General features: G+C 26.6%; 4 protein-coding genes across 10 annotated transcripts in view; 2 read left to right on the forward strand and 2 right to left on the reverse strand.

Moving 5' to 3' along the window:
* Nucleotides 1-7841: 7841 nt before the first annotated feature.
* Nucleotides 7842-11421, forward strand: LOC100868341 (sec1 family domain-containing protein 2). Of its 2 annotated transcripts, none has more exons than XM_086915455.1 (11): nt 7842-8233; nt 8423-8679; nt 8791-9033; nt 9103-9372; nt 9454-9636; nt 9721-9978; nt 10051-10179; nt 10248-10479; nt 10557-10665; nt 10781-10930; nt 11027-11421. In XM_086915455.1, exons 2-11 carry the CDS (start codon nt 8479-8481, stop codon nt 11238-11240), a joined length of 1989 nt encoding a protein of 662 aa, XP_086771581.1. In that variant the 5' UTR covers nt 7842-8233; nt 8423-8478; the 3' UTR covers nt 11241-11421. The 2 variants fall into 2 exon arrangements, with proteins under 2 accessions (XP_086771581.1, XP_003695729.2); XM_003695681.4 differs by having other exon boundaries at nt 7898-8266.
* Nucleotides 10891-12116, reverse strand: Xrcc2 (X-ray repair cross complementing 2). Its single transcript, XM_012489321.2, has one exon. It carries the CDS (start codon nt 12114-12116, stop codon nt 11277-11279), a length of 840 nt encoding a protein of 279 aa, XP_012344775.1. The 3' UTR covers nt 10891-11276.
* On the forward strand, nt 11990-14897 carry wds (WD repeat-containing protein wds). Its single transcript, XM_003695686.4, has 9 exons — nt 11990-12704; nt 12886-13035; nt 13148-13244; nt 13373-13536; nt 13685-13774; nt 14051-14190; nt 14265-14496; nt 14588-14675; nt 14751-14897. Exons 2-9 carry the CDS (start codon nt 12943-12945, stop codon nt 14849-14851), a joined length of 1005 nt encoding a protein of 334 aa, XP_003695734.1. The 5' UTR covers nt 11990-12704; nt 12886-12942; the 3' UTR covers nt 14852-14897.
* A 915-nt stretch (nt 14898-15812) lies between these two features.
* The window catches only part of poe (E3 ubiquitin-protein ligase-like protein poe), a 30553-nt gene continuing 20024 nt past the window's right edge, over nt 15813-26341 (reverse strand). For 4 of the 6 annotated variants that reach the window (XM_086915450.1, XM_086915451.1, XM_086915449.1 and 1 more), the window contains 13 exons: nt 24681-24797; nt 24284-24496; nt 23616-23792; nt 23339-23513; nt 23095-23245; nt 22626-23004; nt 22230-22535; nt 21868-22097; nt 17489-21779; nt 16956-17410; nt 16414-16738; nt 16152-16311; nt 15813-15943 (listed from right to left, as the gene is read on the reverse strand). In XM_086915450.1, the coding sequence (XP_086771576.1) occupies nt 15882-15943; nt 16152-16311; nt 16414-16738; nt 16956-17410; nt 17489-21779; nt 21868-22097; nt 22230-22535; nt 22626-23004; nt 23095-23245; nt 23339-23513; nt 23616-23792; nt 24284-24496; nt 24681-24797 (7041 nt within the window). In that variant the 3' untranslated portion in view covers nt 15813-15881. The remainder of the gene's footprint in view (nt 15944-16151; nt 16312-16413; nt 16739-16955; nt 17411-17488; nt 21780-21867; nt 22098-22229; nt 22536-22625; nt 23005-23094; nt 23246-23338; nt 23514-23615; nt 23793-24283; nt 24497-24680; nt 24798-26341) is intronic. The other 2 variants (XM_086915453.1, XM_086915452.1) reach the window with 1 other exon arrangement.

Here is a 26341-nt window from a genome sequence, read left to right on the forward strand (position 1 = left end):
TCACCGCGCGGTCGCCGGGGAACCCGTGATCAAAACCTTCTGGAATGTTCTGTTTATAGGTCGCGACAATGCTCGCGACCAAAAATAGAGAAGAAAAAAAAGAAATTTATAATATATTTTATTATAACATTATAATTATTTTATAAGATTTTTTTTTATTTTTAATATAGTTGCCAAAACTCGAAAATTTCCATATAAAGTTCTCTTATATACGAAATTTATGCATCAAGCATATCACATTTTCCTATAGTATTGTAAATATTTTTGTTAAAGTTTAAACTGAATAATTTTAAATATTACACAAATTTGGTACCTGAATTAATGGTATTACTCGAAAATTATTTTTTTTATTCTTTTTACGTAGGAAAAATCATCATAGGACACTCCGATCTTTCTTCCACTCTGAAAAGGCGGTCAGAATATTGTCAAACTTTTACCGATTAAAACTTTCACGATGAGGCCTCTGGAAAGTACCGGCAATTCTTGATGAACATTCTCCGGTACTCCGCATCTTGCCTTATTGAAACTCATTTTTGGACTTAAAATATTATCTATCGTCGTAAAATTGTATAAATCATTTATATTATAAGCTTGGAATGAACAAATGATGGTTTACTTTAATTGTTTGCGGTTAATTGATGACTAACTATAATGATTGTATTTTGATTGTACTCTGATGTAAACTATATCATTGTTTCTATCTGATTCTATCTAAATTCTATTTTATTCTTACTGATTTAATCTAGAAAATTGTCGTGATTGATTTTTTTCCAATCATTATTTTTCATAAAAATGCAAATTAAGAGAAATTAGAAATCGCATTGAACAGTGGTTTCGAAGAATAATTCGCGAAGTCTCGTTGCGTGGCAGTCAAAATCCTTGCAATCGCTTCCATGTTGATCCAAAACATAACAAGGCGCACAAATATAACTTGTAAAGTGGCCAAGATACTGCTATATCTTTATTTAGATTGAGGATTTGTATTAAAGCATTAAAGAATTATACTTACTTATAATTACTGTTATACTATTAATAAAATATTTTATTGTTATTGAAAATAAAATCTAAACTGTCTTCACAAATTTTGAATTTATCCTTAACATGCCGTTCGCCTCAAAATCGCTAGCAAGTTTAACACTCTAATATATCCTACTAACGTTGATATATTAACTTCGTAAAATGTCTTTGTATGTATCTGCACCTTCCTGTCATCAAAATGAGTTAAAGTATACTCCTTCCTTTTAATCGTTGTTTGGATTAAAAGATATAATCCGTAATCTTCGTGTATGAGCAGGATGCATAACAGGATCGCTGCTGGCATTTTTATGGTGACCACACATGGGATACCATCTATTTTAAAATGAAGTTGCATCATTCTATCTATGCGCCATTGTAAAAGAAAAAAATTAACATCACATCGTGCTTTGATCATCGGACATGATTATCTATTGTGATTTGAAAGAGAATTTAATTATCGCTTATTGTAAACATGTCGTAGTTTGATACGACAATAAATAGTTTCATTATAATTACGCATCGTAATCTGATCGTCGGACACCTACTGTGATATTATGAGAGACCCAGCTGTCTTATAGACACGCGTACCGCACTTGTAACTACATTAATTCAATTCACTCATCTTTAAGAAATATATTAATAGTCACAAGCATCATCTTCTTTACACACACACATATATAATTCGAAAAAGCATTCGACATATATATATATCCATGCATTTAATAATCTATTACAATATTATTAATACGTAAACGATTGTTTTGCATAATCTTCTGCGACTTATGAATCTATATAGATAATTTAGAAATGCCTCAATGGAGATCCATAGCTAATTTTAAATATATGGCTTTCGTAATAAAACATATGAAAATGCATAATTAAGATTTCACTATAATCTTGCTACGGATTCTCTCACGTGTTGGAAACAGGCTCGCATAGTTGAGAGTAGATAGAAAACGATCAAGCTAGAGTTACTCGAGATAGTTAACCCATTATGCATTCTAAGAATGCATTATCACAATTATGACCTTGTCTTAAAACATTTTCTTATGATTTTTTTGATCGAGGAATTACAAACTATAAGTCAATATCGCTTCTACAACGATGTTATTATATTATATATCTGTGGCATCCCGCATGCAATAATTTTATTATTCTTATTATTATTTCTGTGGATATTTGGAAGTACACTGGTATACTGCTACAGGATGTCTTTTCTGAAATTGTATGAACAATCTGTTATTAATTTTACAATTACATCTTTACACTCAATGGGCGTAATTTATTGATTTTGACACGACTTGTATGTTCTTAAACACGATAATTCGGTTGAAAAGGCTTCTTCTTGAGTGAGATGTTCTATTTTACAAGCTTGTGTTAACTCAATAATCAAATTGCCAAGTATTCTCTAATTTTTCGAATCTTTATTATTGATTTTTATGCAAATTCTTATTAAATCTAATACAATAAAGTGTAACGCGAAGCAGAGTATCTGCAAAATAAATCGCTTTCCTATCTATAAGACAATTTTTATCATCTTTTCCTTTGGTATGATTGTTTATTTATTGAAATAATCGCATACGCCTTATATTTCTTATTAGCCAAAGATTTTTTATCTGATGGATGAATCGTTTATCCATGCAAGCACGATGGTCACAATCTAATGATCATTAATATTCGCGAACAATGTTTAAAATAAGCGCAGCTTTAACCTTTGATATTAATTATATAAGTAAGAATGCATCACAAAACTTTAATCATAGAAGAAAAATTGATTGAAGTTATTCTGGATTTCACGCAGATTAGCTGTGTTTTCCTACTTCTATTAGTGAACACAGATTCCTCGAAAGCTTCGCAGTAATTATGTAATTTTATGTTTTCTGTTTTCGTTATGGATGCATAAAATTTTGAGAGCCATTAATTGTTTTAAATCTGATCGAAACAATATCCAATCAAAATAAATTTCCTAAGAGACCGATGCTAATTATCCCATTCTAACTTTTCACAGATATTGCATGAGAATTTTTTTCCAAATAATTATTAGTCTTATTAATTCTAATGGATCAAATCTGTGCAATTTGGAATATCGCTTGTTTAGTCACGTGCGAATATGCGCTTAAAGTGATGCAGAATCAAAGTTCATCATCAATAGTCATAATAAACTCAATATTTTAGTGTTTTTCAGTTGCTATTTTTACCTAAACAAGAATGTTTTGAGAATCAGCTAATACGCTTGAACAATTGGAAGCCCATTTTCGCAATGATAATTTGGTTTATTAAGATCCCTCTTTGCCGAAGTTTCAAAATACTATTCGCATTCATTAATCATTCATAAATTATCAATGTAAAATTCTTCTATTATGATTCGATTACTCTCTAGAAAGATTTTAGCGTATTTAAAAATGATGCAGACGTGATACCGTAAGTATTTAATTCGTATATAGTCATTGGTATGTTCCAATCTCCACAAAATATGCTAATATTTACAATCTTTGATAATTGGCGATACATTTTTTCTATATCCATTAACATAACATACTTGTATTGATGAAACCAAAAATAGAGAATAAATCATCTTAAATGATCTTACTATTTGGATCATTTAACAATAAGTCCGATGAAATTCTTGCCGATTTATAGAACACGATATGAATTTCATTCATTTTCATTTCATTTTCATCGTCGTACTGCTAATCTTGGAGACAGTATGGTGAACAACTTTCCTCATCTTGAGAGGCAGTCGAATCATATATCCTAATTTTTCATATTTTAATCTTATGTTTGCAATTTCAATTGCTTAACTAATTTCCTTTCAAGCAAGTACAATCATCTTTTCTCCTGTTCGCAGGAATCATCCAATTAAAATATATTATCTCGAAATGATATATTAACTATATAACATCCGTCTGTCATTTGTTGCACGTTTTCTCACAAATGAGAATTTCAATTTTTCCAGCAATAATTTTCTTTCTTGGATTTCGCAAATATTTCTTCTTTCAAAATTTGGCAAGTTGTTTATCCAAATCACTGTTTCTAGTTACATGGTGGCATTTAACGGGTGTCGGACTCTTTTGGTTACGCCACATGAAAGTGCCATCGAAATGGATCTTCTAATAAGCGAGGATCTGTCCAGTATTGATCTATACACAAAAATATCCAAAATATATCTGCTCCGATAAATATGTTTATTTTTTGCTATACTAATTAAATTGAAAATTGAATAATGCATGACTAATATGTGGCAGTATTTTTAATTTTTCTTTTATCAATGAAATATATTAATAAAAAAATATTTTGGCAAATATAGTGATTTTATCTATGGCTAAACAACAGATGCTGCAATTAAATTCATTATATCCGAAAGAAATATTAATAAGCATTTCCCCTGACACAAAATTAATTAAACCTTCAATATCTAAATATTCCATTTCGTTCGTCTATTTTTTTTATTTCCAGTTACATAATTCTTCAATAATAAAATTATATTGAAAACTTATGGAGAAAGTGCTAGAGATATAGACCAATTTTTAGAAAAATTTACAATCTGTTTAAGATTTGTAAATAGATATATAAAACAGAACATATATATATAATTTACACTACACAATTTGATTTAAATTTGAAAATATAGATTGCGTGAAAAAAAACAACATTTGGTTAGAAGTTATTTTTATTCGCGAATTCAATTCCACACTTTGAAATTCTTTATTTGTATGCAAACTATGCACACTGCATCGCGCCTTGTTTTTTGTTTTTTGTCTCAGTACTCGATGTTTTCCAGCATGTGGCTAATTAATTGAAAAAAAATTATATTAGTCAAAATTATTCCGTGATGTTTGAGCCTTTTCCAATATTTGAAAATTTAACAATGAGATTTCAGACGTGCGATTCGTAACATAATCAATCTTGCCACCGGATTTTAGATTTTGTGTTATAACTCTTAAAAAAATCTAATATTTATAGTACCAAATATTTATATAATTAAGAATCAAAGTCATCGGAAAACTCTTAAAGAAGGCTGTAGTAGAAACTATTTATTGATTAATAGTTTTAGTCTTTTATTCGAATAATTTTATTATTTTCCGTACTGTAAATCGTTTTTAACGTTTGCACATTCGATGTATGTTATTATGCGTAGCTGCTATATTACCTCCTTTTCAGTATTTTCCAAAATTATTATCAACTATTATATTGCTAATTTATGGCATAATTTATTAATAATTTATTAAATTATTAATTATTAATTTAATTAACATAAATATAAGTCTACATATAATATAATATCTACATATTAAGTTATTAATAGTGACTGACTTAAAAACGATCAACATCTATTTGAATATATTTGAATCATAATTGATATATGGACAATAACGGTTTCTTTCACAATTCGGTATTATTCTGAATTGCCATAGACAAATCATTCTCGATAAATTGTTTTCAATATCTATCGATAGACATCATAACATTATCTAATTATTTATTGTCTCACATATTAATAACAATTTTTAATTAGTATTTAATAATTAGTATTTATTTTTCAAATTAGTGAATAATTTTTATATAATATTATTATTTTAATAATTTTAATATGTACCAATAATTTTTTATTTTGCGGTATTATAGTTTTATTCATAAAAAAATTTTCGAAAAAAAATAATTATAATAGTAAGACACTGTATTAACAATAATGTACTTTACATAATTTATAGATTTTATTTTAATTTTAATTTATAGTTAAATAATATATTTTAAATAATGTCTGATTTTATATTTCAACATTACTTTAACATTGGAACACTAAAGAATTCGTGATGTCACATTATTGCCATTCACTATTAAATCAAGTAGAACCATATGATTCTTGGCTTATGATTTAGAATGATATAAAACCTTTCACAGTCAGGGATTAACAAAATCACTTGAAGAAAAATAAATATTAAAAATATATTTTTTATAAATGAAATGAATCAAAGTTATAAATGAAATGAATCAAAATATATGCAATATTAATCAAATATAAAAAAAATAAAGAAAATTAAAAAATATAAAAATATAATATAATAATAAAAATATAATAATATAATAGAGAACTTAAATAACTTAAGCTTACATAATAAAATAAATAAACAAATATACAAAAATTTATAATATATACAATATATAATTTATAGATTTACTTTTAAATAATCTTTTTGTTTGCTATCACTTGTATTCAGTTTCATTAGAAAATAAATTTTTCTAATATTATTTTTATATATGTTAGAATTAAATAATTCTAATATTTTTTTAACTGTATATGTGTGACAGTTTTTATTTATGTTAATTGAAAAATATCTTTCTATATTTATATATTATATATACTAACATTAAACATAAATTTTAATAATGTTTTTAAAAATCAATTCTTTAAGATTCTCACTAATTTAAATAAATGGTAATATCTGCTATTTATTTAAGACTAAAGTTCTATGTCTAATTTATTTATATCTATATCTATATCTAATTTATATTATATTTATATTATATATATTTAATATATGTTTTGATAAGTTTGTAATCTCTATGTTTAGTTATTTTTAGTATTAAAAACTATAATCAATATAAAAATTTTTCAATAAAGTAATTGTAATATCTCAAATAGCCTTTTAATAATATAATAGCTTTTATTAATAACAATAATAATAAAACTTAATATAAAATAATGATAATGAAATTTTTTAATATTAACATAAAATTTTATTACTTTTTCATTATTTTTAATCACATTTAAAGTGTTAATTTCTTTTATAGTTTCTGAAACTTTTATATCAATAATAATGATAATGGATTCTAAACGAAGTAAATTTTCTTCATTATTTCTTAATATCAGTTTTATATCATTTATTATAAATCATCTATTATAGAAATTAGAAAGAAAAAATTTATATATAACAATAATCTTAAAAATCTAAGATATTCACGAAACAGGCAATATATAAATTTTATTACTTTGAAATCATTTATCAAATAGTAATTTGTATAAACATTTATAAAATGAATTTTAAAACTTGTAAATATATTTTAATACATGGGCAACTGAAGATAGCAAATAATAATTGTGCAATTATATGCATTAAATTTATCCCAATACTTCTTTTGACAAAAACTTTATGTAAAATTATTCATTATTTTTGCATAAATTTTTGAATATTTTCTAAATTTCTTATCTTTTTTGATGAAAAATACATATATATAAATTAAACTTAATATTTTTTTCAATATTATAAGATAAATTATTACTTACATGACATGCAATTAAATGCATGGAATGACATGAGAAATAATAATTGTAATTTTTTATTAATTAAGAAATTAATGAATTTTTTCCTAATATTACATGCATTATCCATATACATATATTCCAACTATATTTTTTGATAATAATGATAATAATTTTATTACAGATTTTTTATATTTTGTCTTATATGAATTATTTTCAATACTTACTTTGACAAAAACTTTATATAAAATTCTCTATTTTTTTTTTTTTTTTACATAAATTTTTGAATATTTTCTAAAAAATTTTTTTTAGATGAAATATATATATATAAATTGAATTTAATAATTTTTCAACTGTATTTTTTAAATTATAATTAGAAATTATATTTCCAATCTTGATTTTTCAATCATATAAAATAAAATGATTTTTTCCTTCTTTCCTAGAAAAAAAGAGACAAAAATATATTTCTATGTTACTATTATCTATGTATCAAATATTTATTATTTATATTTTCAATTATACTAATGCAAAAATAATAAACATTTGTCTTATTCAAATTTTTGTTACTCATCTTTTTCTAAAATACAAATTATTAAAAAATAAAGTAAATTTAAAATTATAAAATTAAAAAGAAATTTAAATTACGCATCAGAACTTTATTATAAATTCACTTTCTATTATAAATACATAATTCAAAAATTCCAAAAAATAGCTTAGAGATTTGGCAAGTTATATTATAATAAATTCTCGCCAAAATTGTGGCGCCGTTGCATTATAACGATAAAGATAATGTAATGCCGGAAAGAAATTGACTCTGATAGTGATGGAGTTAGCATAAAGTCCACAGTTTGGCAGTTCTATTTGTATCAAATTTGATGATATTTTAGTGACAAGACTTGTATCATTATATTTATTTCGAAAATATAGCAATAAAGAAGTTTATATACGTATAATGTATATAATATACGAATATTTTATGAAGTTTTTGTAATTATTTTTTTTAATTAAACTTGATTGATCATAATTTTATTTATATTTATATTATATTATTTATATTATTTATATAAATCATCTATAACATTAAAAAAAATATTTAATATTTAAATAAAATATTTAATATTTATTCGTTTATTTATTTAATAGGTTATAAATAATGAAAAGTCAAAAAAGTGATACTTAACGAAATCTAAGAAAAAAAAATGACAGATATTATTTTAGAAATTAAAAAGTTTATTTCTGAGAGTTGGACAAATATTTTTATGGAAGTATGTAATGCAGTGGTTTATATAGATCATTGTGCAATTGAATGTTTACATTGGTATACAGCTGGTAAAAGCTATTTAACATTGAAAGATGCTGGAGCAGTTGCAGTTTATGAAATTGGCATGTATCATTTTCGAGTAAGTATATATTTTATGTATATTTTATTCACATATTTTATTTATATGTATAAATTTAAAAATAAAAAAAAACATTATTAATAAATAAATATGCATTCTTTTTATTTTTAGTATGTTGAAGTGAAAGATGTTAAGAAAGCTGTTATTATATCAACATCTAGTGATCCAGCATTTTATCAGCGTACAATTAAAATGATTCTAACAAAGAATATATTCCAAAACTGTGTTGTTTATTGTAGTGTACCTTGTTGCACTGTCAACCATTTAGGAACATCATTTATCGAAGAAAAATTAAACTATAATAAATTAAAAAAAGATATTAAAATTTGGATGACTTCAAAAAATCTTTCTCAAGTTAGTTTATTAATCATTTATTTTTTTCAAATTTATACTTAAGTTAAAACTAAATAAATTACTTTGTAGGAACCTGTTGTCAATATTATTTATGCACCAATTTTTATTGCCTTTTTAAATAAAAATTTGTTTGTAACACCTCCTTTTGGAGATTTGATGCCACCTTTGGACACAAATATTTTAAAAGATATGTTTATTAAATTGAATTTTTTAGCATATTCATTTTATAATCTATTTAATAATATAAAAGCTAGATTAGATATTTATTCAGTTGGAAAGTTTAGTGATCATCTTGCAGAAAATTTAGAAGATTATATATCTAGTATTAATCACCAAAATGTGAGTATTAGATAATAAGATAATAAAAATATGAATTTTAATAATGAAAAATAATTTTTTAATTCACTGTTATGTCTATAGCATTTATCAGAGTCTCCAGAAGTAGGTATCTCTCTTATTTTGATTGATAGGACATTGGATCTTTGTACACCTACTAGTAACAATACAGAATCTTTTCTCACAAAAATATTACGAACATTTCCTCGTTTACCAAATCATGATAATGATGTAGCTATTAATATATCACCTATGTTTGGAACAATGGTAAGTAAATGATACACAAGTATGATATATTTATTTATATAGCTAATTTATTTATTTTGTGTTTATTTTTCTCTCTATTTTAAGAATATTTTAGAATCATGTGAAATATCTGGATGTTTAGCAAGCATAGAAAATATCATGATGGATCTTTTTATTTCACAAAAAGAAAAAAAATTACTAGGTACAGCCAATCAATTTTTAAATGATATAGTTCTAACAAAAGATAACTCTAAGTTGAGAACACCATCAAGAGTTTCTGGTCATAGTTTAGAAAAATTTCTTAGTAAAATTCAATCTACAAACAATATTGCTTCTCTAGCAATTCATATAGAAAAACTTCAGGTAACTTATTTGGTTTTTAATTTCTCTATATATTTAATATATTTTAGAAAGTTTTTTAATTTTTGAATGTAGTGTATTTTAGCAATAATTGAAGCATCTACATCACAAAAAGCCAGTCAGCTTGAATTACTTACTAGTTTAGAAAAATTAGCTTTACAAAATCTTTCAGTAAGTCGAGAATCCTCAAGCATACTTATACAGGTAATCATTCTCTTAATTTTAATTTTTGTTCATATGGTGATATATATCTAAATCAAATAATTTTTTAGTTAAGTAATATTATACGTACACGAATTCATAGAGGACTTGATATTGATAATTTATTAGCATTATTAATTTACATTTATGCTCTTGCGGGAACGCAGATACAATTTTCTGCGCAACAAGAGCATCAATTAGAAGAATCAATTGCAAATGCAATCTTTGAAGATCTACAAATTTTAAAAAAAAATCCATTGATTAATACAAAATCGGCGTATCAGCGTACTTTATTACTGTTAGGTAGGTATTGTTTGATATTCTTTTTTTTTTAAATAATATTATAAATTATTAATAACATTTGTGAATTTCCATATTAGGAGTGGATGATATTACTGTAGCACAAGAAACATCATGTAGGATTGCAGCACGTTTTATCAATATTCTTCGATTAGTCGCGGAACAACGTTTAATATTACAAGATTATAGGTGAAAACTTTTTTGTTTTAATTTCTGTCTTTATATAGTTATTAATTATTCATTCTATTTTTTTCTTAAATAATCTTTTTTTTTTTTAAATAATTTTACTTATAATCATTTGTAGATTTTGTATGTTGAAACCAAATTCTCAAGAAGTAATTCGGCATATTAGTATTTTAGAACAAATTATTAAGGATATATTTGATGTAGATGTAAATCGAGAATTACGAGATCTCCATAAAAAATCATCTTCGTTTATTCAAGCTGGTTTTAAGTAAATATTTCTTTTTTTCTTAACATATATAATTAAAACTTTTAAAGTAAATAATAAATCTTTAAAACTTTCTCATAAATCTTTTTTGCATTGCAGTTTATTTTTAAGAGGTAAAACAAAATGTCATCCTCGAGATAATTCTTATATTTTAATATACATTGTTGGAGGAGTTACTGCAGAAGAAGCAAAAATAATTCAAGAAATAGTTTCAGTACAAGAAAAACATAGCAACAAAAAAACGCCATATGTCATTTTAGCAGGATCTAGATTGTTAAATCCTTTAGATATAGTGGAAAAAATATTTTTTTAATTTTTTTTTTAAATCTGTAAATATAATTTACAGAATTTATTTTCTTTCTCCATTTATTTTCCATTTTATACCATTAGATAATATAGAATAATGTATTTTTTTAATAATTTGCGATGTTTCTAATGTACATATAAAATTTTTTGAATTACTTATTCTAGATAAATATATTTTATAATCTACATTATTTGTTAATTTATTTCTTTTGTTACATATTTTTTCACTCAATTTAGTATATATTGTTGCAATATTAAATCGAGTTGTATGTATTTTGATAACTTTTAATAAGTTTTTTATATAAGTATCAATTGTGATAATATTATCTTCACAATCTTGCCAATAATATGCTGTTATACTATCAATAGCTAAAAGTGCAATTTTGGTATTATCAAGAAATATGTCATCTAGTGTGCGTAATGTTAGAGAAAATTGTTCACTGTTATAACAATTAATAATATGCAAATTATGTAAAGAATTTTTAATAATAGCTGTTTTATCAAAATCTATATCCATTGCTTCAGATGCAAATGATACAGTATTGACATCATTTATAATACCATTCATTAATTCTATTAATTTTGAAATTTGAAAATGATGATCAGTATTTATCAAAACAGCTGAAGCATTACATCCTTTAATCTGATAATAATTTGGTAAAATACACTTTGCGAGTATTTGAGATAAAAGAAGACTCTTTCCAGATGATCGTTCTCCATTAATTTCTATAATATCTGTATTTCGAGGACCCTCAAGAAATAACGTATCTTCAATTCCACATAAACTTGGTTTATTATTTAATCTTGCGAGCAATTCTGCTCCGGATTCTATTTGAGATCGCATAGATTTTTTTTTATATTTCAATTTGTCTTTATATTTCATTAATTTTCATTAAATCACTATTTAGATTTTTCTTTTGATTTTTCGTCTATAAAAGCATAAATATTATATAGGTATACATATTGGACATCAATATAGTTGGCATAATGAATTATATAAATTAAAACTGCCTAAAAAGTAAGGTTAATATTCTTCTCGTAAGACTAAAGCTCGTATCACAATCTTTTAGTTAATAGGATAAACACGAATTGTAACTAATGTCACACGATGGCAGTATATGCTGTAGTCCGCGTTTATATTTCATGAACTTAATATAGAACATCGAATGTTATAAAAGTAACAATCTTATTGTTTTTTATTTTCGTCATATGTGTGTATATACGTATGTTGTGGATGTTAAAAAGCTTTCCATGAATGAAAAAATGCTTTATTTATAAAGATATAAGTAAAAAAATTCAAAAATTAAAAACGGAGAATTATATAGAAAAATAACAAAGAAATTGAAATTCAAAAATATCACGAATAATAAATAAGTTCTACTATTCAATACTTAATAAAATAATGGTTAATAAAAAATTATTTCTTAATCACGTGTATTAGTGATTTTAAGAAAATGTAAAGGTGTCCTTAGTAAGTTTTGGTTATATTATGAATTTAAAATACAATTTGTTATAATTATTTTAAATAGAATTTGAAAAAATTTATTTTTCCAACGAAGAAACATTTTCTTCTAAATTTTTATTTAAGGATTAAATAATTTATATGTTGAAAATTATTAAAGCTTTTTTTATTCATTATAATTTTTGTTTAGGTACATGATTTAATTTCTATCTCATAAGTCAATATATTTGTTAAAACTTTTCTGAAAATGGTGCCACTTGGACCATCACCAGGGCATCAAACATCTGTCAATAACACTGCAACAGCTCCAACCACTGGTACTAAAAGCAGTTCAACATTAGTAAGCAAACTTAATTTTTTTTAATATTTTAGATTATTTTTTATTATTTTCTTTATTTTTTTCTCATTTTATTTTTGAATAATTTCAAAAATCTGTTTTTTGATTTTTGCAGAAACCAAATTATACATTAAAGTATACTTTAGCAGGACATACTAAAGCAGTTTCTTCCGTAAAGTTCAGTCCTAATGGAGAATGGCTTGCTAGTTCTTGTAAATATAAATATATATTTTAAAAACAATATAACATCAAATCAAATATTTTATTTATCATTAATTTAAGTAATAAGTATTGATTTTATAGTTGCTATGTCAATTTGAATTTAGTTTCTTATTTGTAGCTGCAGATAAATTAATTAAAATATGGGGATCCTATGATGGGAAATTTGAGAAAACTATATCTGGCCATAAGCTTGGTATTTCAGATGTTGCATGGTCTAGTGATAGTAGATTGTTAGTATCTGCTTCTGATGATAAAACTTTAAAAATATGGGAATTAAGTTCTGTAAGTTTGAATATAAAAAAAATATTTAAAAATATTCATATTTAAATTCAATTTTGTATTAATATACAATAAAATGTTTTATTATAGATATAAAAATGAAATAAGATTAAATTATAATAAATTTATATACAATTCTTTTTGTTTCTAGGGAAAGTGTTTAAAAACGTTAAAAGGTCATAGTAATTATGTCTTCTGTTGCAATTTTAATCCACAATCAAATTTAATAGTTTCTGGTTCTGTAAGTATTTTAATATAAAAATTTATATGATCTTCTAAGATAACATGCAAATCTGAATAATATACATAAGATAGCAAAAGAATATAATATATATTTCAAAATAATAGATTAAACTTAATATGAAAATAAAAATAATTTAAAAAAAAATTAAAATTATAAAAGAAACAGCAATTAATTTAGTATTAAATATTTTTACAAATGTTATATAACTTATAAATAAAGGTTTGCATGCATAAATATATGAATAATATTAACTTAATGAATATTATAAATTAGTTTGATGAAAGTGTTCGAATATGGGATGTTAGAACTGGAAAATGTTTAAAAACATTACCTGCTCATTCAGATCCTGTAAGTGCAGTTCATTTTAATAGGGATGGATCATTAATTGTATCTAGTAGTTATGATGGATTATGGTAAGTATGTATATTTTATTTTATATAAATTCTTAAAAAATATGAAAATATTATCAATAATATAATTATTCTAGTCGAATTTGGGATACAGCATCTGGCCAATGCTTAAAGACTTTAATCGACGATGATAATCCTCCTGTATCTTTTGTAAAATTTTCACCAAATGGAAAATATATTTTAGCAGCAACATTGGACAATACATTAAAGCTTTGGGATTATAGCAAAGGAAAATGTTTGAAAACATATACAGGTCATAAAAATGAAAAATATTGTATTTTTGCAAATTTCTCAGTTACAGGAGGAAAGGTAAATGATATAATAAATTTTATGTGGAATATACTTATTAGATATAGTTATATAAATTATTGTTATTGAATTGAATTTTTATCTTTATTAGTGGATTGTTTCGGGTTCAGAAGACAATATGGTATATATTTGGAATTTGCAAACCAAGGAAATTGTTCAAAAACTACAAGGTCATACAGGTATAATAAATAAGTTATATATCTTATTATAAAATACCATATTTTAATTTTAATGATTTTTTTATTGATTTGTAGATGTTGTACTATGTACGACGTGCCATCCGACCGATAATATTATAGCTTCAGCCGCTCTTGAAAATGATAAAACTATCAAATTATGGAAAAGTGATACATAGAATATATATTATATTATTCATGATGTCATTAAAAATCCTACAAAAAGCGCTTGTATCTGTTAGAAACATCCTATTCGCTCTCTTTTTTATTTTTAAAATTTTTATATTTGCTCATGTTTCGATATTAATTTCATTAATTTTAATATGCTAAAGTTTATTATTTTAACATATAACTCATAATTTTTGATAATTTTAAAATATAACTTTGATTTTATTTAATTCAAAAATAATATATCTATAAACAACATAAAAAATTAAACATGTCAATTTTTTGCAGAATCCTTTTCGGCTAAATAAATGAATAAATCGAATAAATCTAATTAATCCTATCGATTTTGAATAAACCGAAAGATAAATAATTTTTTAATAATTTTCTCTTATAATTTCTGTATTTATTGTATAATCGATTACTTTAAGTTTATCACTATTTACTAATTTACTTGTAAAATGGATATATTTTTTTTTGTCTATAATAAAAGAATAAAATAATGTGTGTAATATATAAAAGAAAAAGAGAAAAAAAAAGTAGATAAAATGAATCCTTGTAATATAAATTTATACATAAAAAAGTAAAAAAAAAAAATACATTAATATATTCATATTTAAAATAAAATATTTGTACTTCTTTATTTGCAAATCAGAATATAGCCTAAATAAATATTACTGGATTGAAGTATTAAATTATAATACGATATTTCGTATTTTATTAAAGCATATTTTTTTTTTTAAACGTACAATTATAGAATTGTGTTAACACGCAATACACCGATTTGATTTTCTCTATCGAAAAAGCAAAAAATAATCGCAATTTACAGAGCGAGCATATTATTTCCATTATAATGATAGAAATAAAAAGAAAGGAACTTTGTGGAACACATGAAAAAGCAATTAATTTTTATGTTGTATGTATATGTATGCGCATGTGTGAAATAAAGAAAATAAAGTGGACGAAACTTGAGAATTCGAAGAAAATTATTATATTTATATGTAAAAGAGTGCATTTTCTTCAGCAGTATTCGTCTTATTTTTTTTAACCGAATCTTCGCAAAATGTCACTTATATATGTAGGATCCGTTATTTCGTCCAATAAACCTAAAAAATAACAAAAATTATTTCAAAGTATCATTGTAAAAAAGATCGATAAATATACTAAGTAGAAACTTTAGATTTTTTTAAAAAAGAAATCCATTTGAAGAGAAATTTTTATAGATCAAAAAATAGAAAAAAAAATTTTCTTTTCTTAAGAATAATTATAACATATTCCACTTTTATTATTCATATTATTTTTCTTTCTACTTACCGACAACATCACAAAATTCTTCGAAAGATGTACAGGGTAATAATTCGTCACGGTATGTAGCTAGTACGTGTTCTGAAGCTTTTAACATAGCTTCGTCATTATGCCTGATATATTCAGCCAAAACTGATGGCCATTGATTATCGGACAATATGTTAACTTTCTATGAAAAAACAAGAGAAGAAAATAAAATTAAATAAAGGGTTACTAGATTGAATTATATATTATATATAAATAAATAATAAAAAGAATAAAAAGAATATACCTTGAAGAAATGAGTATAAATACAATCGACTAGTCCAAAAAAGATTAAGGCGTTTTTATATACAGCGTAATGCTTAATAGTAACATCGACAATATTTTTTGTCGGACCCGATGGCGAAACATATCGTTGATGAGCAAGAACAATTAATCTATTTAGATGAACTATTCTATATGTTTTCCAACGAGCCGGTGAATGAAGCAAAAGAGACATAGTGCATTGATAAAATGGTCCTTCTGCTTCATAACAACTATCAAGCCAAGTAGAACTTGGTGGTGTTTCCAAATATCCAATTAATGTTTTATCTGCTCGAGTGTCTGCTAGTGTACTACAAAAAAATTATACATATATATAACGTAATATAATTATAATAATTTATATAATAATATTATATATGTGTGTATTATAATATATATTATATATATTATATAAAAATATACTATATATCTCGTTAGAATTTATATAATTTAAAACTTAAACATTAAATGAAATAAATATAAACATATGAAGAAAAATAGGATAGAAAAATTTCTTATTTAACGTACGTATTGATTACATAAAGTGCAGTATGAATTAAATAAGGGATCAAGTGCATATTTGATTGTGGACCTCCTCCTCCACTATCTTCATGAAAACTTTTTTCTTGAGCAAATCGCAACAGTAACAATTTCAGATCATGAACAGTTGATGGATAAGATATGTCGCGATGACTCGTACACTCTTGCAAATAAGTATTATGCCTTGCTAAACAACTAGCAAAAGCAGATTCTAAAACTTGAGGACCCCATAATGGTAAGAGTCCATTACATTTAGTATTCGCATTTTGCAATGCTGCACTTTCCCATTCATCTCTGCCGCGTGCCAATCTTACTGCAGACATATGACAATCTACATGAACAACATTGAAATGTGTAACAGTGGTATATCCTACTGTTTTTCTTTGTTTTGTTTCAAATTCTTCAACATTGCAACGTTTTGAAAATGTATAAATGGCCAAAACCTGAATACAAGAATAAAAACAAAAAAATATATAATGTTTGCAAAGATAAAAAAAATTTAGGAAAAAAAAGATTCTTACCATATTTGGTTTAAATTTGTATCCTTCGCGACAAATAACGCAAACTAATCCTGTTTCATCACCTAAATCTTCCATTTGTTGAAGAATTGCTCCACTAGCTACTACTTGACCTTTATCATTTGTTTGCATGCCTAATGCACCTAACTGTCTTTCTCGCATAGCCATTGCTAAACGTTTTTTTTCGCTACGTGTATGTTGTCGAGCTTTTTCTATTAATTCAGCAACGCGTTTGTTTGTACATAATGCTTCCAATAAATTTTCTGCTAGAGATCCAACATGCTCATCAGAAGATACTTGTTCTAATCTATGTATTATACTGATTGTAAATTGTGATACCGCCAACTGTGTTGGTTCATGATCCGTTGCTAGGCCAGTTAAGAATCGTAAAATATATTTGAGCGCAGGTTTAGAAATATAGTCTTTTAATTCATCACTATCCGTTCGTAATAGCGTAGGTTTAAGACATGGAGCACGCACAGTTATATATTCAAAAGCATCTTTTACGATCCCCATGCTTATAATATAATCTTTAAGGGTATTTCCAATGGCATTGCGCTCAATAGCTTGAGTGAGAATGCAAAATAGTTCGAGTTTTTGTTCATCTTCTGCCGTATGTTCATGATCAAATTCATAAAAGTTTAATACAGGTTTAAAATAATCACAAAGGAGAGCCATTTTTTCACGATTGCCATATGTAAGAGCGGCTAATACACGTGCGAGTTGTGGCAATATATTACTCTGTCTGACTGCAGTTGATTGAGCACAAGAAAGGAGCGCTTTTATGTGCTCCGGTCCACTTGACGTATGTGAAAAAGCTTCGAGTGTAGATAAGGATGCATGAGTTAAAATCGTTTCCATAATCTCTAATAATTGTTCTGTAATTTTCGCTTGCCAATTTTCTGATTCAGTTGCAAGACAACGTTGAAGAACGTCGAGAAATACTGTTACTGCTCCTAATTTACTTAGAACTTCTTGATTCTTTTTCACTTTGACCGAAAGTCGAAACAATTTAAGAAGAACTTGAAGCAATGGTCGAGCTCGATTTACATTTTGTATAGCCGCTAATCTATTTACCATTACTTGAAGACCACCACAATCTGCTAAAACATTTGCCATTTTATATACTTCTTCATTATTTACTTCTTGTTCGCTGTTTGCATTTAAACTTTCAACAAACTCTTCAGTTGCATCTCCAAGTAATCCTCGCATCCGATATACAACGCGCATAGCGTCACATTCCCCACCTTCTGGTACCCAAATCTTCTTATATACTTCTTTTACAGGTAAATCCAAACTAATAATTTTATTATTAACTAAAAGCTCCATTCCGTTATCATCTTCCAATAAAGCAATTAATTCACAATCTAGACAAATCTTATTTTTCACATCTCGCATAAGGGGTCCTAAGCCAGGTTCTAAGCTACTATAAGGATTTCCCAACATTCTACCTTGGAGAAAATCTTCTTGTTGTGAATCTTTCTCAAGAGTTAAATAAAATTCTCCTACATCGTTTTCTTCCGGATAAATAATCGAACAAAGTCTTTCAAAAATGAACACTGGTGTACAAACATCTTCAATGCTACATTTTTGTACTGTTTCCACACAAATTGCCATAAAAGCCTTAGTTTCTTCTTCAGTGCCTGTAGTCATTTCTTCAAGAAGTTCTAATAGTTTTTTTTGCGTATCATCGATTAATCTTGTTCGTTGGACGACTAATCTTCTTAGAGATAGGTAACCATTAAGCACAGCACCTACCAACCGACTTTTATATTGCTGTTTGATATTTTCTTGTTCAAGAAACGTTGCTATTAATTCGGTCAACATTTTCAAAGAATAACCTTGTGCCAAATCGCTGGTCAATGTGGTTTCTTCCAATCGATGAAGTTCTTCAATTTCTCTTGTTAGAAGATCTGCAAGTAAAGTCATAACACCTCGTACTGCTAAAAATTGTTTCCAAGGTGGTTGTCTGATTAAGCTTTGATATAATGTCAGAAATTCAGTGCTACTTTCGCCAGCCGTACGTAATTCTTCTAAATAACAAGTAAGTAATACAAGTACTTCTTTTTTTCGTTCAGTACCTTGACATAGACTTTCTACCATGTTACAAGCAACTTGTCGTGCTAATCGTGAACTTGGATTAAACAGGACTTCCTTTAACCAAGCACCATCAGCCAATTTTAATGGTTGAACACCCTGCTGTCTTAAACATCGGTTATGCCATCTATGTCCGTATTTTTCCATTAAATAAAGTGCTCGAGTTTCTTCCTTCTTCATTGGTTTGCCTGAAGATTGTTCTATTTTTCTAGTAGGCATACGGCGAATCCATTCGGAATACGAATGTTTTGAATCACCATTCAACCATTTATTTACATCAATAGTAATACCTTCAATCGGTTGAACAGTTGCCAAGGATTCAATATTTTTTTCTTTAGTTTTCTTTGAGACTGGTTGCTCTGGTTTCACGAGACCTTGCAATATTTTTAAGCATGGTAAAATGATACTTTCCATGACGATAGGACTTTTCGATTCTTTACATGCCATCAAGAATAATTGCATGACACAACGTAATTTTTGTTCCCAGCAAGTATCTTCTTTCTGAATCAAAGCTGCCAATAATGCCATTTCATGACGTACTGCTAATGATAAATCTGATGTGACAACGCGACCACGAAGTGTCAAAGTGATTCGACAAGTTAATAAAGAACAAAGCTCTTTAGTAGACTGAGCATTATCTCTAGTAACGAGACATAACAATTGTCGTACTTCTTCCTGCATTTGTACAGTACCTTTGCGTAAGTTATGTTCAACTAATTCCTGAATTAATCCTTGTTTACACAAAACTTCTTTAGCTACTTGATTAGTAGCAAGAGCACGTAATAAGGTTAAGCAATGTTCCGTAGCTGCGGTTGCACATCCATAACAACGACCTACTGTTTGTGGATTCACGCACGCAATAACAGATTGTGAATGAGGTCTTGTCACTGTCGACATCGATTGAGGAACATTTACAATTGCCGAAGCTTCTTCTTTACCAGTAGCAACTGTATCATTACTTGATGAGCAACTGGCAATAATTTGTCCTCTCTGTTGACGATCATACGCTACGAGTTCTCGTCGGCAAGCCAAAACTCTTTGTATAATTTTACTTAATTCTTCAAAAGAAGTTTTACATTCACCACAGTATCTTTGAGCAAGTAATTGTATAGCTCTGTTTACTTGAGTACTTCCACTTGATACTTGAATAGCAGCTGCTGCTGCTGCACCATCTTCTACCAAACTACGATCCAATCGATGTTCTGATATTTTAATCAATAACATTTCTAATGTTGGCTTATTCGAAATCAGGGTTTTATATACTCTATCAGCTTTTTCGAGTAAAGTATTAATTGTCGCTACTGTCTTTTTTCGATCATCATCACTTTCGATAGGATCAACTGCACAACATGGTCTACCAGTAAGCGTATAATCAAACTTGGCGTATTTGCAAAAACCACAAGCATGACAAAGAAATGGATCTTTCTCGTCATAATTGATTGCTCTACATTTATGACATTGAAATACATTTTCTCCGCAATTTCCACAAACGCCAGGATTTGCAGGCACATTCGCAGAACATCGTGGACATTGTAAAGTTTCAGAAGAAGCCTGTATATCTTCATAAAAATCTGCATATTCGATCATCAAATTGCACGCGACAATCGGTAATGGAAATTCCATTTTGATTTCTGTTTGTCCTTGAGCTAGTGTAATCTTTTTAGCTTTGTGCCACATAGCTGGTTTATTTTTTAATTCAACTACCGCTTGAACCGATCTATTATTATAATAAATATTAATCGAACGTACCATTTTTGTTCTTTTTAGATCACCTATGCGAAGAATAATACGACTAATCGTATAACTACCGATCAATTTTACAATTTGCGTGGTTGTTGTGAATTTTGAATCAACTTTAATTGAGGAAAGTTTAATTGTCGACATTGAAACTTCAGGATTATTGCATACTAAGCAAGGCTCACTTTCCAAATAATATCCATCCAATTCAACGAACTGAGCAAGATTTGCATACAGATTTGCATTTGGATGACGTGCAAGCAATTGATTTTGTGCGCGTAACACTGCAACTGCTTGTTCCATATAATTGTGCATTTTTTTACTTGCATGCTGAGTTTTTAGAGAAAAGTAACCGAGTAAGTCAACAAATTGTGCCGCTTTTCGACCATAAGCTGGCAGCAAAGGCCATAACTGCCACAATAAATCTAATAGAACTTCTTGATCTGTTGGACCACAATTTCTATACAATAAAAAAAAATTAAAATGTTTAATTTATACAAACATTAAGAAAATTAAATAAAAAGAAAAAAATATATAAAATTACTTACTTATAAATAGCCAATATCAAGGAATGTGCTTGCCAACGAACATTCGTATTATTTGTCTCAAGTAAAAAAGTTTGAATGAATTTCATCAATAGGCTTGGAGAGACTTGTTTTTGAATTTGTTCAACTAAAGCTAAACATTGAGCTTCCTCAAATTTAGCTTCTGTATCTGAATCTTCAGATTTCTCACGTTCTCGCTTCTCTTTCGTTGCTATAGTCCCAGACTTCGGTTCCTATCGTAAAATAATAATTCAAAATATAAATTTTCTCAAATCTTTTTCTTTTCTTTCCTATCACTTTTTTTTTATTGCATATCGTATGTGCACATTTTTCTAAAAAGAAAGGTAAAAGATAATGTTGCTTACTTTTGTTTTAGTATCTTTCGTCGTATCTTTTGATTTACTGTTCGAACATATAGCACATTGCAGAAGTTGCAACACTGTAGGACTAACGCCTTCGTCTAAAAGTGTTGATATAGTAAACAAATAAGATAATACTGTATTTTGTTTTAAACAAAATCGTTGCCAATTTCCTGTACGACTTGTAGCTATCTCAACGCAACATTTCAAGTGTTCAATTAAATCTACTAATGAATCATATGGTAAATTAATAGAATGAGAATGAGTTTGAAGAGAATCAAATCCACCAGCGGTACAGCATTGTTGTACTGACTACAAAGAAAATCAAATATAATGTAATGCCTACTAATACATATAATAAAAAAAATAAAAATGCAATAAAGATTATGAAAATTAATTTACCTGAATGTGCGAAATTAGGGCATGCAAATCACGAAGTTGTCTGTATTTTTCTTTATTACCACAAATAAAAAGTAATAATTTGCGTACTTGTCTTCTAACAAGTGGTGCTTGATAAGACATCATATATTCGCAAAGATAAAAGTACCAAGGTTGTTCAAAAGCTGTCTGTGCCGAATTACTTTCAGCATATTTATATACTTGATAGGGTAATCGTAGTACCATTTCTGTTAATAATTGCGGATAAGGTTCAAATATATCACTAGAATGCCCCTTTACATGCTGTCGCAAAAAGAGCGGTGACATGTCTGGTAAAGAGGCTGTAAGATGTTCTTTAAGTAATTGACCACCAAGAATAGTATCAGTTTCTTCGGTTGATGTTCTAAAAGAAAATATATTGATCAGTGCATGTTAGATGATTGATCATTACACATATGCATTACGCATATATATATCTAATAAAAAAACTTACGTTTTCCAATATTCTAGCAATGCTTTTAATAATGTCGAACAATAATCAATTACTCCAGCTTTATTGAGTATTGTAGCTGCCATTTGAGAAATAAAATTCGAATTTTCTGCTTGTGTTTTAGCAGTATGTTTTGAGCGAGACATTAAAACACCTATTAGTATTAGATAAAGATTTAAAATATATATCAAAAACAAATATTTATTATTCATCATAATGCGTTTATAATTAAATAATAATAACTCACTTAATAATCGCATAATAACTAAATGGACTTCTCGTTTGTTATTACGTTGCCATATATTGGTTGTATCCGGTTTATCCATTTCTAACTCAGTTACCAATATTCGAAGTAATCGTTCAACACAAGCTTTGTCTTTCTCTTCTTGTCCATCTAAATCAGCTGTTAATATCAATAATACCTGAAAAATTAAAATTTTTGAAATATTAAATTTAATTCAAAATTATAAATTAATCGAAATAAAAATATCGAATTTTAAAAAATATGGAAAATTAAAACAAACCTGCATAAATGGAATAGTCAAAACACCAGACACATTTATCAAATTTGGTACAAATCGCATGAGTTTATCGAGTAACAATAATCGTATAGTATGCAATTTTGCAGTGATTTCACAACTTGTATCATTTTCTTGTTCTATTACGTGTTCTTGTTCCGTACCTTCTTCTTGTTCGGTAACCTGGACAAAAAATCATACACATTATCATTGTAACATTAATTTGTCTTGATTTTTTTATCACAGAATAGTAAAATGCGCTATAAGAGAAAAGAAGAAAATAGAAAGAATATAAGTTAATTTACGGTAGACTTTCGTTTTAAACATTCCTCTTAATATATATATAAAATAGATATTAAAAATACAATTTTTAATTAATATATCGAGACACGATATATGAGTGCGAAGATGAAGAAGAAAAACTGAAACTGAATGTATGAGTACAAACGTATATTATATCGAGAGTCTACCGTGGGAAAAAAGTTGTACGGACAAACAAACGGATGAACACACGAATAAAGACGAGCAAATGGACAAACAATATGAATGAAACACACAGCACTTGAAAAAAGATCAGAAACAAACGTTTGTTATTCACCACATAACATTGGATACAAAATAACCATGAAAAACAGTAATCAGCCAACGACGAACGCAGTGACGAAAGCACTTACGGTGAAAGCCGCGGGAAGACCCACGGAATTAGTTTCGGAACGTGGTGCTTGGTTGACTCCAATTCCTCCAATCGGAGGTATAGAATCGGGACCATTGTCTCCGTATGCGGAGCTTCTTCCCGATACATTATGCTCCCCCGTCATGCTGTCTACAGCACTTCCTCCGCTTTCGCTTCCACCGCTCTCGCTACCCTTGCTACCACCACTACCACCCTAACATAAAATATATCCCAAACATTACTACCACCTACAATAACATTTTCGATAATCTCCCTCCCTCCGCCCTCTCTCATTGTTCCTCTTCTTGTTTGTATTGCTTATTACCAATAAATGATAATAGCAAAAAGTAAACGACAAATAACCTTAAATTGTCTCAGCAAACTGAAAAGTAACTCACTTGTTCTGCCGGAGATGTACGTAGTGTACTGCCATCAGTAGCTGCAGTTGATCCCTCATCATCTGAGCCTCCAGCAGATGCAGTTGTATCTGAATAATGACCACCAGCTTCTTGACTCTAAAAAATATTAATAAAAAAATAAAAATTAAATTCCAGTAAAATTAAACATGTATTGTATGTGGATATTATAATCTGTAGAGAACATTCGGGCTAAAAGTTTCGATTTTGAAAAATATACATAAAAAACATGTAAAAAATAATATAGCTGTTCTTTTTCACTGTGAATTAATTTAATATTTATCATATTTAATTTATTATATTTTAAGATTTTATGCTTTATATTTAATATAAATAATTTAATATATTGCAATAGATCTTATAACAAGTCATTTATTTATAATTAATCGAAGTAGAACAATCCTGTTATGAGACTTTAGTATTATATTTAATTAATATTAATTATTATATTGAGATAAATTATTACTGAAAAATAAAAGTTCTTTAATGAAATATATTTCATTTTCTCGTGAAATAAAATACAATTCAATTAGTAACTTATCTTTTAAGTTTTATAAAAATATATTATTGGGTCGATGCATAATTATTGCGGGTTTTTTTCGCAACTTTTTTTTTCTTTAAAATTGATGTTTTGTTTAATTTTTTTCATAAAAATAATCCTTTCTTTTCAATGAAAATGCGTATCGAAAATCATATTCGTCATATTATACTTTATCACTTCGAGAAAGGTTGGAATGCAGCACAGTCATTTCGCAATCTCAACGAATTTTTTAATGAAAAAACAATCAGTAAAAGTCAAAAATGCCTGATCGTCGAAATTTGATGGTCTTTTTCTTTCTTCATCTGCGAGAATTATATCGCCCGATTTGAACTTCTTGAACCATCTTTTAATTTATTCCTTTGCCAAAAAGTTCGTATATAGATATGATTTTTCAATACATATTTTCAACTGAAAAGAGATTATTTTTATGGAAAAAATTAAACAAAACGCTAATTTTTAAAGAAAAAAAAATCGTGAAAAAACCGCAATAATTGTGCACCAACCTATAATATATTTAAAAGAAAATTAAAACAATATAATAATCATGAACATTATCTTTGATTATAAAAATAATAATCTATTGATTATTATAAATCATGATTATATTCTACTAATAATAATTTAATAATTTAATAATTTAATAATCTATTAAAAATAATTTAATAATGATAATAATTTAAAAATTAGATAAGTTAATAACATAAAATAATAAATGTGAAGATATAAAATACATATAAAAATAAAAAATAAAAAGTTAGAATTTCTATTTGTTAAAATGAGGAGTAATTTATATATTTGCAATAGAAGCACATTGTTAATATCTGAAATAACTAATTTCTATCATGTAATTTATAGAAATATTTTGATTATTATATTAATTTATAATATTTTATTTTCTATTATAATATCATCTGATTCATAAGCATAAAAATCAATATTATTAATATTAAATAATCAAAATAGATTAAAAAATAGTACATTAAACTTTTATGTAGAACCACACTATTCATTTTAAATTCATTAAAATGGATGGCTCAGTTCATATATAACTAAAAATATGACCAACTATTTTTATTTTGAAAATATAATTATCAAAACATCT

The sequence above is a fragment of the Apis florea genome, unplaced genomic scaffold (assembly GCF_048593485.1).
Source record: "Apis florea isolate Af1SG1 unplaced genomic scaffold, ASM4859348v1 contig_3785_pilon, whole genome shotgun sequence".
In the NCBI taxonomy this organism is placed as follows: Eukaryota; Metazoa; Arthropoda; class Insecta; order Hymenoptera; family Apidae; genus Apis; species Apis florea.

Excerpts from the sequence above, each read along its gene's own strand:
- LOC100868341 (XM_086915455.1), top strand. The coding sequence starts at position 8,479 with ATGACAGATATTATTTTAGAAATTAAAAAGTTTATTTCTGAGAGTTGG. Across the intron at positions 9,979-10,050 it reads TTCATATAGAAAAACTTCAG|TGTATTTTAGCAATAATTGA; the intron begins GTAACTTATTTG and ends TTTTGAATGTAG. Across the intron at positions 10,480-10,556 it reads GCGTACTTTATTACTGTTAG|GAGTGGATGATATTACTGTA; the intron begins GTAGGTATTGTT and ends TTTCCATATTAG.
- Xrcc2 (XM_012489321.2), bottom strand. The coding sequence starts at position 12,116 with ATGAAATATAAAGACAAATTGAAATATAAAAAAAAATCTATGCGATCT.
- wds (XM_003695686.4), top strand. The coding sequence starts at position 12,943 with ATGGTGCCACTTGGACCATCACCAGGGCATCAAACATCTGTCAATAAC. Across the intron at positions 13,775-14,050 it reads ATTTAATAGTTTCTGGTTCT|TTTGATGAAAGTGTTCGAAT; the intron begins GTAAGTATTTTA and ends ATTATAAATTAG. Across the intron at positions 14,191-14,264 it reads AGTAGTTATGATGGATTATG|TCGAATTTGGGATACAGCAT; the intron begins GTAAGTATGTAT and ends TAATTATTCTAG.